Source organism: Genypterus blacodes, unplaced genomic scaffold (assembly GCF_046128005.1).
Source record: "Genypterus blacodes isolate CSIRO-AG114 ecotype Tasmania unplaced genomic scaffold, CSIRO-AGI_Gbla_v1 ptg000055l_1, whole genome shotgun sequence".
NCBI lineage: Eukaryota > Metazoa > Chordata > Actinopteri > Ophidiiformes > Ophidiidae > Genypterus > Genypterus blacodes.
Window position 1 is genome coordinate 5,062,011 of NW_027466867.1, and position 13,777 is coordinate 5,075,787.

A 13,777-nucleotide genomic window follows, 5' to 3' on the forward strand; every position below is an offset into this window, starting at 1 on the left:
GTTTGTGTTACTGTTGGGGTTAGTTTGAGTTTAAAGGTTAAAGGTTTAAGGTCACTCATGTCATTTAGTTTATATTAAATATTTATTATACAATGCATATAAATATCGAAGGACATATATTTTTAAAAAGTAGTATGACAGGAATTTTTACACATTCCAAGCGGGAGAGTACCAGTCAGTCAATACACACAGAGACATTGTAGGTGTAAATACAGTCATTTCGTATCCCTATCTGCCATATCCCTGTGGGTCGTTGGCCTTTTTTGACTCGTCCTTCCCGCTGGTTTTGCTTATTTGATATAAGGTGTTGGCCAGATTGTGAAGCTGGCACGTTCCGAGCTGGCATCCGCGCTGAGGCGCACGCCGGGGACGTAACTTCACCGCCGCACCGTTACTGATGAAGACAAGAGAGACATGAGAAGGTCAAAAAGCTGCATAGTTTCCTACTTTCTCTCATTCCAAATGTTTATACTCTACGTACCTGTGCGTCAGTGCTTCCACGTCTGGATGTCTGTCCTCTGAGTGGAAAGGGACGATCCTCAGTGGTCGAGCGTGCTGTTCCTCTCTGCCCTCTGACCTTTTCACACCAAGTGCCTGGATGTCGGCATCTGGGCGAAAAGTCTCTGACTCTGACCTGTGGGTCCAAACAAAACAATAGTATTGATCACTACATTTGCACACCACACTGCAGCGTGTTCCTCTGTGGTTATGGACGTGTCACTGACCTGTGTGTTGGTCTGAGTGGTGAGGCAGCAGTCAAAGGCACAGACAGCAGCAGCAGTACAGCCATCTCCATACTGCACAGCCCTGTGACAGAGAAGAGAACACAATCCTCATCAGATATATCAATACAAATACTCAATATCAGCCTAAATGACAAAGACACAGATTTCCTGACCATAAAGCTGCCGATAATGCATCTGAGTAGAATGAGATGAGACTCACCAACAAGAGAATTTAAAATCCCGCAGCAGCTTCTTGAGTAAACCATCAATCCCAAAGATCCTGTGGTTGCGTCTCGTCAATTGTCCCACGCCAAGAGTCTGACATCCCACTCCACCTCCGCTCCTTTATACGGCCACTGCAGGGTTGCATTGTGGGGGCGTGTCATTGTACCAACCAGACAACTCCCGCGCTTGCAATCAATCAGTTGGCGTGGCAGTTTTATACCCTATTTACAAGCGCTCCAATAGGGACATAAACAACCTTTCTAGCATCTGTGGGCCAAATTTCCGACACAACATTGTACTTAAACTTGAAGTGACCTTGTGTTGCAAGACGATGATTCTTATGTTCAGTCTACTCTTTGCATGCCCCCCCCTTCCCCCCCTCCCCCACCTCCGCCCCTCTGCTCCCTCTCTCCACTTACTGCTGAGCAATTGTTCCAGAAATCACTCTTTCATTCCCATCACCTGCAGGAAACTCGCCAGTCCCAAAATAGCCGTCACAATTCTCCTCGGGGGGCTTTTCTTTATCGCGCCATTTTTCCTGTGCCTTTTCCCCTTGAGTCACTCGTGCCATCACGCTGTTTATTCCTGTAGTGACCTTCGCTCACACAGCCCTGCATGCGTAAGAGTGACTTAGGAAAAAAAGTTCTTCATCACATTTGTATGCATATTATAATAAAATACAAGCACAGTTATGAGGATCGGTGTAGAGTAAATATGGGAATATCTATAGGACCTAGCTTAGCGTCTATCTGCGGACGTTTGTCTAAACTAATACATCACATTATTATGATGTAACAATCTAACATAATCACCTTGGCACCTGGCCACATCTTTCTTCCAGGAAAGCCTTCCATACTTCTTGATCTTTTTATAATACAGTACAAATCTACAGGGAGTCGGTGTCAAGTTGTGATGTGTTCCCCCCTTCTCTCTAATTCACGGCTTCCCCTCTCCAGTCCATTGTGAACCTTTCCTGTGGTTCACATCTGGGCCATGTTTTCGTGTCACGCCGGTGGATTGCGTCATCGCTGCATAAAGAATAGTTAACAGAAGGCCCGCAGCATACATCACCGGTCTTGTGATTTGGCCCATGATGAGGTTTGTTTCACGCTTTCCCAAAAGAGCCGGAGAAAACGTCGGGGAAACAACGTGACTGCAGAAGGACGATGTCATTCTGCTGAGTGAATGACTGTACAGAGCTAATCTGATTCAACTGTGAGACCGTATCCTGTACACCTGCTCTTTGGCAGGTGACAAATTGGACAATTTGATGGGAAAATGAGCGAGGAAACAATTCAGACTTGAATAACGGCGTCACGAGTTGTTTGCTGAGTTGTTGCCAGTCGCGCCCACAAAGTTAGGGATTGATTTTGAAGGAACTTTAGTGGAAAGACGCACCATCCCATCAGATTTTGGTTAAGATTCAGAAGCAGGAGTGGATCCAGTGTTCATAGTTCCTTAACATGAGGATGTATGGCCCTTTTTATATATTTACAAAAGTCTTCAAAAGTAATACATCTATATCTACGCCAAAAAGCAGCGTTGCTTCACAGCAGGAAGGTTCAAAGCCCTGGAGTAGAGTTTCCATATTCACCCCATGCGTGCCTGGGCTTCCTCTGGGTCCTCTGAGTTTGGCAGAATTTTTCCAGAATTGATCCCCAGGCACCTTCACTGTGGCTGCTCGCTCCTATTTATTCATTGATTCTATTTAACAATGACTCAGGAACGCAGGGATTCCAGCTCATCCTCATTTTCAACCTTGTCCCTGAATAGAAATTTAAAAAAGAAAGCAATAGAGCAAAACAAGTAGATACCAGGTAATTAATTAAAGATATAAATGAATAAAATGATGAATCTTAACCTGGAGTAGGAGAAAGATTTGTCAATTTACAAGTAATAAGGAAACCATATGGAGCATGAATATCTAATGAGCACATCTGTCCCAGTTTCAAATCCACTTGACCCCTGAACGCACACGGAAGACATTTTTGTTTAGGGCTACATATTGTGCTGTCAAGTGTTATGGCAGCCAGTCACAATAAGAGTGTGTTTATGGATGCACTGGCCTGCATACGTCAGTGGTAAAGGCTGTTTTCTCTCTCTGCTCTTAAGGGTCACCACAGGTGTCGTCTCGTGAGTTTCTTACTCGTTAATATGTTTTCTCACAAATCTTCCGTACATCTTGAAGGGATAGTATACATTTAGTTGCATGAGAGCGCTTTGCCAGGACATCTCTGTCCCTGACGCAGTGTGCATCCTGTTGTTGTAAACATGCACTCACCAGCCGGCCGCTTCAGCCCTGCCGGCCCCGTTTCCTCTACTCGCAGTGGGCAAAACAGCGAGCATCCTGTCAGGAAGGACTGTCATTCAGTCACATATCATCTTCTCACATCTTTCGCCCTCTCTTCAGACACACACAACGCTTTGAGCCCCTTGCCCCCCGTGTGAAATTCCACTTTAAAGTTCAACAACGCACTGCGGATGATGGCAGAAGGTAGATTATGCTGGGAAGGTAAACAGTGGACTTATTGGAACAGCTTGTTTACCATAAAGCCTAAGTGTCAACAATATAGCCGGTGTGTTTAGATCATCCCTCGGTAAAGATTTACATCCATGGGAACTGTATTTGTTTAGATTAGCTGCATCAGTACGCATAATCAAATGCACTCTGCACAATGCACACATCACACAATAAACAACCTGCCCTGGGTGAGCTGACCGAGCTGCTCAGAAGAGCTCCATCTTGTGGTGCTGAACATAAACAACCCCATTTCCATTTGTGTGATGGGATAATAATATTGCAAAAATAATCAGCAGATTCGTAAAGGGACTCCGCAGAAAGTCTCTTTGCATTAGTGTGGTTGCGCAACAGCTACATCCCAATGCTTCATTTAAGAGGTTTGAGAGAGAGAGAGAGAGAGAGAGAGAGAGAGAGAGAGAGAGAGAGAGAGAGAGAGAGAGTGTGGCAAGTCTGGAAAACCTGTACACCACTGAGTGATACCGGCTTAGAGTCCATTAGTGGATTATAATCATAACCACTCCACTGCTCCTCCATCTCCCCTGGATTAGAGCAAGAGAGAGAGAGAGAGAGTTAGTGAGTGAGTGAGTGAGTGAGAAAGAGAGAGAGAGAGTGCAAGAGGATGAGTGGAAAGCACATTGCTGATTTGATTAAAGGGCGAGCGATAGCAGAACCTGCACGCAAGAACGGAGGAGCACAGGTGAGCGGAGGGCGAGGTGACTTCAGCACATCTTCAGCATATCACCTGGCTGACAAATACACACACACAAATAAGGTAAGGTTTGACAAATGTGTGGCGCGGCAGTGAAGGGTGTGTGTGAGTGTGTGATTATTAGAATCTCGGATCTGTAGGATTGTTCAGTATTCACCTCTGTGTGTGAACATGTGTTGGAAATGTGGGTTGGACTGATCTAGAAATTGTGAATATTTCAATATATTATATTTTCCATACAGCAGTTGATGCTCTCTGTATGTGTGTGAATGTGTGTGCAGAGATCGCGGACATGGATGTGGAGGGGATTATCCAGTGCATCCGACAGGGGGATGTGAGTGGCATTCAAACACACCTACAGGAGTTTAACAAAGAGGTGACACCACACACACACACACACACACACACACACACACACACACACACACACACACACACACACACCCTCACGCCTGCATTATGTTCTCCAAAATACCCCCACTTTTGTCAATAAAGTCTAATTTTCCCAAAACAAGTGGAAAACAATAGAAATATCAGTAACACCTAACTAATGAACACTTTTAGGCTGAAATGAAACACTTTGTTATTTGTTATAGCTACACTGCTGCTTTGTGTGGTTCTAGGCCATTTCTGTATGTGTTAGAAACTACTGGTGCTCTCTCTCCCCAGTACGCCCAGTGCTTCTTCTTCGACGCCGAGGAGAAGGAGAGGAGGAGAGTGAGTCTGCTTCACGCACACCAGCAAACACCCTGCTGCATTTATTCCCTAAATCCTCGCAGCGTTGCCCAGGGTTTGGCATTGGGACAAGCTCCCCTATCTCCTCCACCCCACACCCCGCCCTCCCCCCCTCCCTCGGCCATAGCCTCCCCACCCCCTCCACAGACTGTCTGCGATTAGTAATTCTGCTGTATCAGTCGTACCTTATCCTCTCTGCAGGCAGCGCGATTGAATAACACACGTATCACATGATAATCTCTTTAACACTCCCGGCTCTTTCGCTTGCTTGGCTGCCACTGAACTTCCCGTGTGTTTCCGTCACAGAGTGGCACTGATGCTACTGTATCTTCTCTCTCTTCTCTGCTTCTCAAAATCTCACTGACAAACACAACTTGTCTATCCTACAAAAGCAAAGAAAGTTAGAAAAGGTACGTCACGATATTTAGAGCGGCCTTGTGTCACCAAAAAGCTTTGATTAACTAACGGTGTGTGTGTGTTTGTGTACCAGCTTAAGAGCAATACAGTGAGTGAGGACTCGGACTCTGACTGTGATGAGCGTGATCAGAGGGACAGAGGCCCTCTTCTCAGACAGGTACCTGACCCGTCTGACACTGAGCTGTTGAAGGTTCTTGTTAGCTGTTCCTTCTCACAGTGCTGTTGTTGTTCTGCTGCTGTTCTCAGAGCCTTGCCGCTGTCCTTCTGAGGTTCATACGAACAGGAGGAGTGAGATGTCGCCTGTTGAGAGTGTCTCTGCGCACCCTGAGGATCCTATCCAGGGACAAAAACGTCCTGGGCCCTTTGGTGACGGACGCCTCTCTCCTAACTCTGGCCAAACTAGCCGGGTTGACCGCCAACGACGCCATTGAAGACTCCTGTGAATCCGAATCGGATTTCTTCGACAGCATCGTCGCCTCCCTGGCAGAGGTCAACATGTTGCATCACTCTGACCGCAACGAAAGCAGCAGCCAAGACGAAGACGAAGAGGCCACCGTGTTTGACAGCAGCGACGTCAGCAACGCCAACAGCAGGAACCGGGGAAGTGACAGCGGGCTGGGGAGCCACAGGGCCAGCATCAACGAAGCGCACAGGAGCACGGTCCACAAGGTGCTGGAGCGAGGGAAGAGGGACCGCAGAGAGAGCAAGATGGAGGAGGAGGAGGAGGGGGAGGAGGAGGAGGGAGAAGCAGGAAAGGAGGTGCAGAGGAAAGAGGCCATGAAGGTGCTGTGTAACGTCGTGTACAACAGCAGCTGGGCACAGGAGAGGTTCAGCGCTCTCAGGTGGGTCATTAGAGGACGCCAAGTCACGCACACGCAACCCAGTTGTTATTGTCAGAGAGCTAACGTGTTGTTATGTTCTCCGCCAGGCTCATGGGAGGTCTCATACACTGTCTGTCCTCAAGTGCCGGCTGCTCACCCCCCTCCAGCGTACAGTTCTATGAACTACGCCTCATGTTTCTCATCACCGCACTGCAGCCAGACCTCAGAGCTCAGCTTCACCAGGTAACAAGGAAAACACTTCAAGCTCACATTTAACTCTGGAAACCACTATAACAATATTATGACTCTGAAAATGGAGGCACACACTCCTATAATTTGATATTTTTGTTCATAAACAGGAGGCCGGTGTGTCTATCCTCACCGCAGCTCTTGAGAGATGCCTGGAGGTCCAATGGAAGGACCAGGCAGAGTGCGCCCTGGACCCAGCGGCACCGCCCGTCTCCCTGGAAGCCTCTCAGCGCACTGTGGAGATCCTGAAGATCCTCTTTAACATCACCTACAGCACCCACAGGCTGGAGCCAAGCGAGGTCAGTGGCTGGCATGTAGATGAGACAACAGCTGGTCCCTTTCGGTATTCTTCAGTCACGTGACCAAACAATAAATAGCTGGAACATGTAAGAGTCCTCTGTCATCCGTTATCCTCTCTGTCTCAGATGAGAGAGAAAACAGATTAAATGTCTCATATCTACTTCCAATACATGCTTAACTTAAATGTGTCAAATTATATGTGTGTGTGGGTTGTGTATGTTCCTCTTTACAGGATGATGCAGCTCTTTACCGGCACCTTGTGGCAATACTGCGTCTCTGCCTGATGAGACGCTGTGTGTTGGCAGAAGACACAGACGAACTGCAGGGGTGAGAATTCAGTGTAATCTAAGCAGAACAGAGAGAGAAATAATGATGAGAAGCATTGAAAATGTCGGTTCACATCCATATCTACATGTAAAGAATGATCCAATCTTTCATTATTAGGCCACTTTTGTTGTTTTCGGGTGTTTATTGTACTTTTCCTACATTCTTTGCTCCAATCCCGCAGTCATGCCGTCAACCTGCTGTCGGCCCTGCCCCTCCAGTGTCTGGACGTCCTGCTGACAGCGCCGATGCAGCCGGACTCCCATGAGTACCACGGGGTCAACATGGACTGTGTTCACACCCTGCTGATGTTCATGGAGAGACGGCTGGACTCGGTGAGCGAGGGGGGACAGAGGAATACATAGCAGAAAAGCTTTTATGTGTCATGGTTTGATACAGCAGAGCATCCATCCGAATACTGAGATAACCGGAGGGTGTTTGGCTTGTTTGTTTGTTTCTTCCACTTCTCAGGGTGATAAGATCAAAGAGAAACTGACACCAATCCTCAACCTGCTGACAGAGAGCTGCCGGGCTCACCGAGAGACACGCCAGTACATCAGGAAACATGTAATACCCACCAAAACATGTTTTCCTTGCAGAAAGCCCACGTGACCATTTTCCTGTCTTTGATATTGTACTCACACTCGCTCATCCACTGGTCCAGATCCTGCCTCCTCTGAGGGACGTGTCCCAGAGGCCAGAGGAAGGCTCCACAGTGAAGAACCGCCTCATCCGCCTCATGACGCACCTGGACACAGACCTCAAACACTGTGCTGCAGACCTCCTCTTTGTCCTCTGCAAGGAGAACGGTACAGATAAAGCTCATGTACAGAGAATTTTCGAACATGTCTCATTAGTCTCAATATGTGTAATATTATGTCCCCCTCCCTTCCATCCCCCACACCCTTCTCTTCCCAGTGAGGCGTTTCGTGAAGTACACAGGCTACGGTAATGCAGCGGGCCTGCTGGCCACCAGAGGCCTGCTGTGCAGACAGGGAGGCAGGGCCTTCAACTGTGACACCCACTATTCCAGCGACTCCGACTCCGACACCGAGGAGTACCGACAGGTCAAAGATCGCATCAACCCGGTAACGGGCCGGGTGGAGGCGGAGCAGCCGGACCCCATGGAGGGCATGACCGAGGAGGAGAAGGAGGAGGAGGCCAGGAAGCTGATCATGCTCTTCAACAAGCTCTCCAGGTCAGTGCAACATGGAGAAAGGCATAAGTAAACATGTACAGAATTCTTGATTCCAGTTTATTTGTAAAGATCTTTACCATTAACAGGCTGGATTCACATTTGAGTGGTGTGTTTGCTTTCCAGAGATAATTTCATCCAGCCGATGGGCGTGAACAAAGAGGGGAAGCTGGTTCCAATAACAGGGCTGAGGGACAACTCGCTCATTGAGGAAGAGGCTGAGGACGACGAAGACATACAAGAGATTGACTGAAATATCTGAACATGCGCGGATTCTATTAATTTATTCTGTACATGTTTCAATTCTAAAGATTGACAGATTATTATTATTTGCTGTGAGTGTATTGGTGAAATAAAAGCATAGTTAGGTAGTTCTTAAAGTAAAGCTGCATTTTTTTCCTCCAGTTGAATGCTTTCCTAAACTAAATAAGGGTGTGATGGTAGGAAAATATTGCAATAAAATCGTTGAATACAAACCTGTTTCTATTCAATGTTAGACTGATCAAAGGCTTCAGCTGTGGTTCAAGTTTTGTTATATTTCCATATGATTATTGTACAGATAACAGCATTCAGGTTCTACTGAAGGAGCTTCAACGATACGTGAAGGCACTCTGCTACCTGAAGACATTGGCAAAAGTTTTATGCATAAACTACAGAATCAACAGGAACCACTGGCAGCCTCTGGACTGCAATTCACTCTGCAAGTCCTTCACAAATCAAGGGAAATCTGCAACTGCTTTGTTTTCATGATGAAGAGGGAAAAAAGAGGAGGAAGAGGAGGAGGAGGAGGGAGGAAAGGAGCAGAGTGAAAGCTCATTCTCATATTAAATCATCTCCATTTTCACAAAACGTTACAGCGCTTTGACCATCGTCTCTTTTAATTATATGAAAGTATCTGAAATGTATAAATCCTATATATTGATGCTTACAGATGACATTATTTGCTTTTTTTTAATCATATTTCTTCCTTTAATTTTGCAGCACCGGTAAACACAACACTGGTGCAATAATTATTATTCTGATCCTTATTACCTCCAGGGCAATTAAATTATCATATTTTATTCATGTACAGTGTTGATGGGGGAGAGAATAAGGAAAAGCTCAATCATTTCTCCAATGTAATTGCTGTGTTCAGGTACCAAGCCGAGCGAGCGTCACCATGTGTCCATCATCTCCTCCAGGGAGAGCTGCAGTTCCACAGACCGCAGGGAGGAGGCGCCACCTTCGACGGCTATCGTCTTCAGTATCTCCAGTGAGGTGAAGACTACCTGAGAAACAAAGACGGCGGCGGTCAGATGCAGTGGGGGGGGGGGGGGGGGTCAAGGCAGAGACGAGAGGAGCTGGTTTACAGTTTTAGAAGCTCTTTGTTTCTCTGTGCAAGCTTGAAGAAACGTTCATTCTGGCTTTGTTCCACTCGCGTTTGAAGACAAGATTACCTCTGCCTGACTTCAGCTCCCCAGAATGGGTAATTTCAGGCAATTGATCACTGGTGAGGTGTGAGATATGTGCACAACTGAAACACGAGCTCAACACCAGGTCTGTGTTTTATTAAGAAAAAAGTTCCTGGCACCTCCACTGTGATGAGTTTCTTCACCCAGAGCCTGTTGTTAGGATCGGGCCACTTCTCCCCCAGACAGAAGAACAGAGAGATGGGCGGAGACTCTTTGCCGTTAATAAACTCCCATATTCCTGAAGAAGTGCAAAGATCAGTCAGAAAAGGGATCAAACATACAAAACACTACCTATTTATTAAGAAATGTGCTCCCCTGTGTGTACGCCTGACCTCGTATGAACTCCTTGAAGAGGAACACAGGTTGAAGCGGCAGTTTGGAGACGTCTTGCGGCGGCAGGTTTTGATCGAACTTGCTGTAGCTCCAGTAGGCCTTGCAGTCGCCCCGCCGCTGGCCGTAGACCATCGGCCCGGACACACCCACCTCCACACCCTCACCCAGCATGTCCAGGATCCGCTGGGTCAGCCTGGCTTGGGTCTGGTCCAGCATGCCTCCGATGCTGGGCAGGGAGACCAGGGACAGGCCCGAGCCGGGGTCCAAAAGCTGTCTGGCGAACCCAGGACTAAATTAAAGAGATTTACATAAAGTCAGAGCTGTACATGATGCCCAAATAATGCGGGGATTATAAACATGTTTCATAATTCATCTCTTACTTGTAGACTAAGCGGAATCCTGTTTCATTCTGAACCACTTGCTCAGAAACCTTCACTCCCCTGTAGTACACCATCACCTTGAAATCAGTCTCTGAGAATTCAAGAGAAAGGGAAAACTAATTTTGTAACATCTGATGTCATTCTTTGACTTTTAATATGAAGCTGTATGAGATAGATCTAATCATTTTGCTTTGGATTCTGGTAGTTTGTGTTATATCATCATTTACATTACAGTAACATCCATCAACTTACTAAAATGATCTCCATCTATGGTCTTTTGCATCATGTCTTGAAACTGCTCCACCCTCTGCTGATCACAGACCCCTCCCACAGCTCCATCCATTGGTTGCGTCGGTTGCTCAGGCGACACAACTCCACTATCTGCACCCTCAAATTTTACTGGATGCGGCTGTTGCCCAGGCAACGCATGTCCGCCAATCACATACTGGTTTTGTAGCTGTTGCTCGGGAGTAGGCTCAAAGATTGCGTTGCCCTCTGTGGAAAAGTTGGAGAAGCTGAGAGATAATTTCGAGGAAAAGTACCTTGTTTTCTGCTTCATGCTGCAGCACACACACACACACACACACACACACACACACACACACAGGGAGGAGGTGATGAGAGCTGCCGATACCTGTGTCAGGGCTGGGGTTCATCCCCTTCAGACACTCCTCTAGTATGTCGGTGTCAATGGTGGACTCTGGAAGGATTCATCAAGAAGACAGACAATGAATGAATTTTCCTCAATTTCCCACACACACAAACACACAAACACACAAACACACAAACACACACAGGGAGGAGGTGATGAGAGCTGCCGATACCTGCATCAGGGCTGAGGTTCATTCCCTTCAGACAGTCCTCCAGTATGTCGGCGTCAATGGTGGACACTGGAAGGATTCAGCAAGAAGACAGACAATGAATGATTTTCCCTCATTGTCCATTTAATTCCCTATTCTCATTTCAAGATTCCTTACCTGCATACAAGTCCTCCTCTGGTAGATACAGACTGTCCTCAAAACATGGGACAACCTGGCTCTGAAATATCACACACAAACACACACACTCCCTTGGTTCATATGCAACTACGATTTTTACCGTTCCTCCAAAAATGTGTGTTTTTGCTCATTTTAACCCCCGATCGCACTCACTTACATCTTGTATAGGAAGGGGATAACGTTCCAACAAATCACCCACATCCTGCTCCTGTGATCCACCAGAGGAACAAGCTTTGACAGTGAAAGCAGAGTTAGTTCCTGCTTTATGTCTGTATTTATATCATTCATTGTCCTCTTAGCACTTCTCTGATCTGATAAGCTCCCTCCACGTCGCAGCTGTTACAGAAGCTCCATTGTAATGTGATTGGAAAGGAGCGACGCCTCGTTAGTTAGCCGGTTTACAGCAAAAGCAAATCTGCGTTCACTATTGGAACGTCCCCTCGCGCCTGAGATTTTACTTAAAATAGACGAGATGAATTAATTTGCATCAATAAGCCTGCAAGATAAAGTGAACACCAGATAATTAGAAATGGAGAGAGGAGGCAATCTGTTTTATTGTTTCTCTGCATTTCAAGTGACAGGTGCAAGCAGATGCGGGGGGGGGGGGAATGAAAACTGGATATAACCGGATCTTAATGCAGAACCGGAACAATCATCATTACAATATGTCCTGGAATTGTCCCGTCAGTGTCTGTGATTGTGCCAAGTCATTCTGGATGTTGTGTGTTACACCAGAGAGCAAATGGTGGCTGTCTAAGGCGGCGCTGGCGGGTCCTCACCTTCTGACTTGGACTCGGGCCACTGGAAGATTTTGTGGGGGTTTGCGGCGTCGTTCTTCTTGTCGTCCAGCATTGTGAAGCCTTTAACTCGGAGGGTGCTGCGAAAGTTCCGCTTCCAGACTGAGGGCTCGCCTTGTGCCGTGCCATTACCGCTGATCACTGCCCAGGCCTGCAGGCAGAGAACAGGTGCTATTTCACACACTTAAACAGAAAAGAAGAAAACTTGACAACAACACTGAAAGTAGTTGCGAATCGTTAGTGGATGGTACCTTAAATATGAGCACATCCTCCCTGGAGGCGTCCTTTCTCAAAGAGTGTTTCCATGGGATGGAGAACATGGTTCGCTCAGGGTTTGTCCAGCCAACCCCAGGAAACTTGCCACCGTCAATCTGAATCAGTAGCCATGGGATGAAGAGCGGCTTGGAGTGAGCCATTCCTACAGGAGAGCGAGAGAGAGAGAGACAGAGAGAGAGGAAAACGTGTCATCACACCTCCATCCAACATGGCTCACTGATGATTTCACACTGTGGTTGTGTTGTTGCCAGGTGCAGTTCTAGTTTCATATCAAGAGTAACATGTAATAAGTGAGTATTGGAAGAGCAACGCCTCGCTTCTTCATTTAAGTTTTGTTTTCAACTCATATGAAACCCCAAAGTGCCACCTTAACCACAGGAAGCACCACAAGCAGAAGGTACAGAAGGAGAAAGAGAGAACGCAAGTTTCACCACAGTTTCAAAACACACTTGATAAGCACTCAAGGAAAAGAAGATGTGTCCTGTTGTGATACTAAACCATCCTGCCATTCCTGGCGAGGGAATCTCTCTTGGAATTGCCTCTCTTAAGTTTCTTCCTATTTCCTTATACAAAAAGGTTTTCCTCGTCTTCCTAGAGAGCTTTGGGGAGCTTTCAGAGATTTTCCTGATGTTGGGGGCCTGTAAAGCCCTTAAAACATTGTATGTGACATTGGACTACATAATACCACAAAATTAGCTTGACTTGACATGTAGCAAAGTCTGGGATCCACTGACATACAGATATGATTGTGTAATTAAGGCATGACAGCAGTTGATATTTACTCTAAGTGGAGTTTATAGTTGTATCCATTGTCTCAAGTTAAGACGTCATACATTTTATAAACATAGGTCATTAATTTGCAAAGGATTTCTCATTAATAGCTGTTGGTGTAATCACCAACAGCTTTTAATGAGAAATCCTTTGCAAATTAATATAATATAATTAATTACAAATTAATATAGTAATTAATATAGTAATTAATATATATAATTAATATAGTAATCTATATCATCACTGTGCAGACTGAGATGGATTAAAACAAGACATAAACACGACGTGTAACACAAAATGAAAGAGAGAACAATCATAACAACAACATTCCTACCCGAAGCCGACGACACTTGACCAAGAGTCCAACTGCTGCTCCAAAGTGTGTAAATTGTCTCCGTTCGAAATGTCCTCCGCTTGACTCTGTGGACGGACTGAAGCTGTGAAACTGAATTGACTTGATAAATGAGGGACATTTCCTGAACAGTTTCACATTTGTAAGCAGGGGCGAATTTCCCAGGAAACCCCGCCTGCTCACTTTCGTTTTCCCTCC

At 46.3% G+C, this 13,777-nt stretch overlaps 2 protein-coding genes across 2 annotated transcripts; one reads left to right on the forward strand and one right to left on the reverse strand.

The window, feature by feature from the left end:
* Positions 1-1,422: 1,422 nt before the first annotated feature.
* On the reverse strand, positions 1,423-13,747 carry irf3 (interferon regulatory factor 3). The gene is made up of 19 exons (XM_076151972.1): positions 13,562-13,747; positions 12,432-12,598; positions 12,163-12,331; positions 11,541-11,614; positions 11,363-11,423; positions 11,210-11,275; positions 11,020-11,085; positions 10,638-10,880; positions 10,386-10,476; positions 10,005-10,294; positions 9,792-9,910; positions 9,361-9,489; positions 8,302-8,439; positions 8,052-8,216; positions 7,189-7,821; positions 6,953-7,047; positions 6,536-6,779; positions 1,763-3,297; positions 1,423-1,561 (listed from the first exon to the last, which is right to left on the reverse strand). Exons 1-12 carry the CDS (start codon positions 13,698-13,700, stop codon positions 9,376-9,378), a joined length of 1,599 nt encoding a protein of 532 aa, XP_076008087.1. The 5' UTR covers positions 13,701-13,747; the 3' UTR covers positions 1,423-1,561; positions 1,763-3,297; positions 6,536-6,779; positions 6,953-7,047; positions 7,189-7,821; positions 8,052-8,216; positions 8,302-8,439; positions 9,361-9,375.
* Positions 4,473-8,810, forward strand: LOC143002048 (chaperone Ric-8A-like). The gene is made up of 12 exons (XM_076151978.1): positions 4,473-4,556; positions 4,850-4,897; positions 5,406-5,489; positions 5,579-6,174; positions 6,261-6,396; positions 6,513-6,716; positions 6,935-7,029; positions 7,211-7,361; positions 7,498-7,593; positions 7,691-7,835; positions 7,945-8,224; positions 8,348-8,810. The coding sequence occupies exons 1-12, from the start codon at positions 4,473-4,475 to the stop codon at positions 8,472-8,474; spliced, it is 2,046 nt and encodes a 681-aa protein (XP_076008093.1). The 3' UTR covers positions 8,475-8,810.
* Positions 13,748-13,777: the final 30 nt, after the last annotated feature.

Bases quoted from the DNA above. Each gene is read 5' to 3' on its own strand.
- LOC143002048 (XM_076151978.1), top strand. From the start codon at position 4,473: ATGGATGTGGAGGGGATTATCCAGTGCATCCGACAGGGGGATGTGAGT. The intron at 7,030-7,210 runs GTGAGAATTCAG...CCAATCCCGCAG, and splicing joins GACACAGACGAACTGCAGGG to TCATGCCGTCAACCTGCTGT. The intron at 8,225-8,347 runs GTCAGTGCAACA...TTTGCTTTCCAG, and splicing joins CTCTTCAACAAGCTCTCCAG to AGATAATTTCATCCAGCCGA.
- irf3 (XM_076151972.1), bottom strand. From the start codon at position 13,700: ATGTCCCTCATTTATCAAGTCAATTCAGTTTCACAGCTTCAGTCCGTC. The intron at 9,911-10,004 runs GTCAGGCGTACA...GCACTTCTTCAG, and splicing joins CTTCAAGGAGTTCATACGAG to GAATATGGGAGTTTATTAAC. The intron at 9,490-9,791 runs GTGCCAGGAACT...TTTGTTTCTCAG, and splicing joins AGAAACTCATCACAGTGGAG to GTAGTCTTCACCTCACTGGA.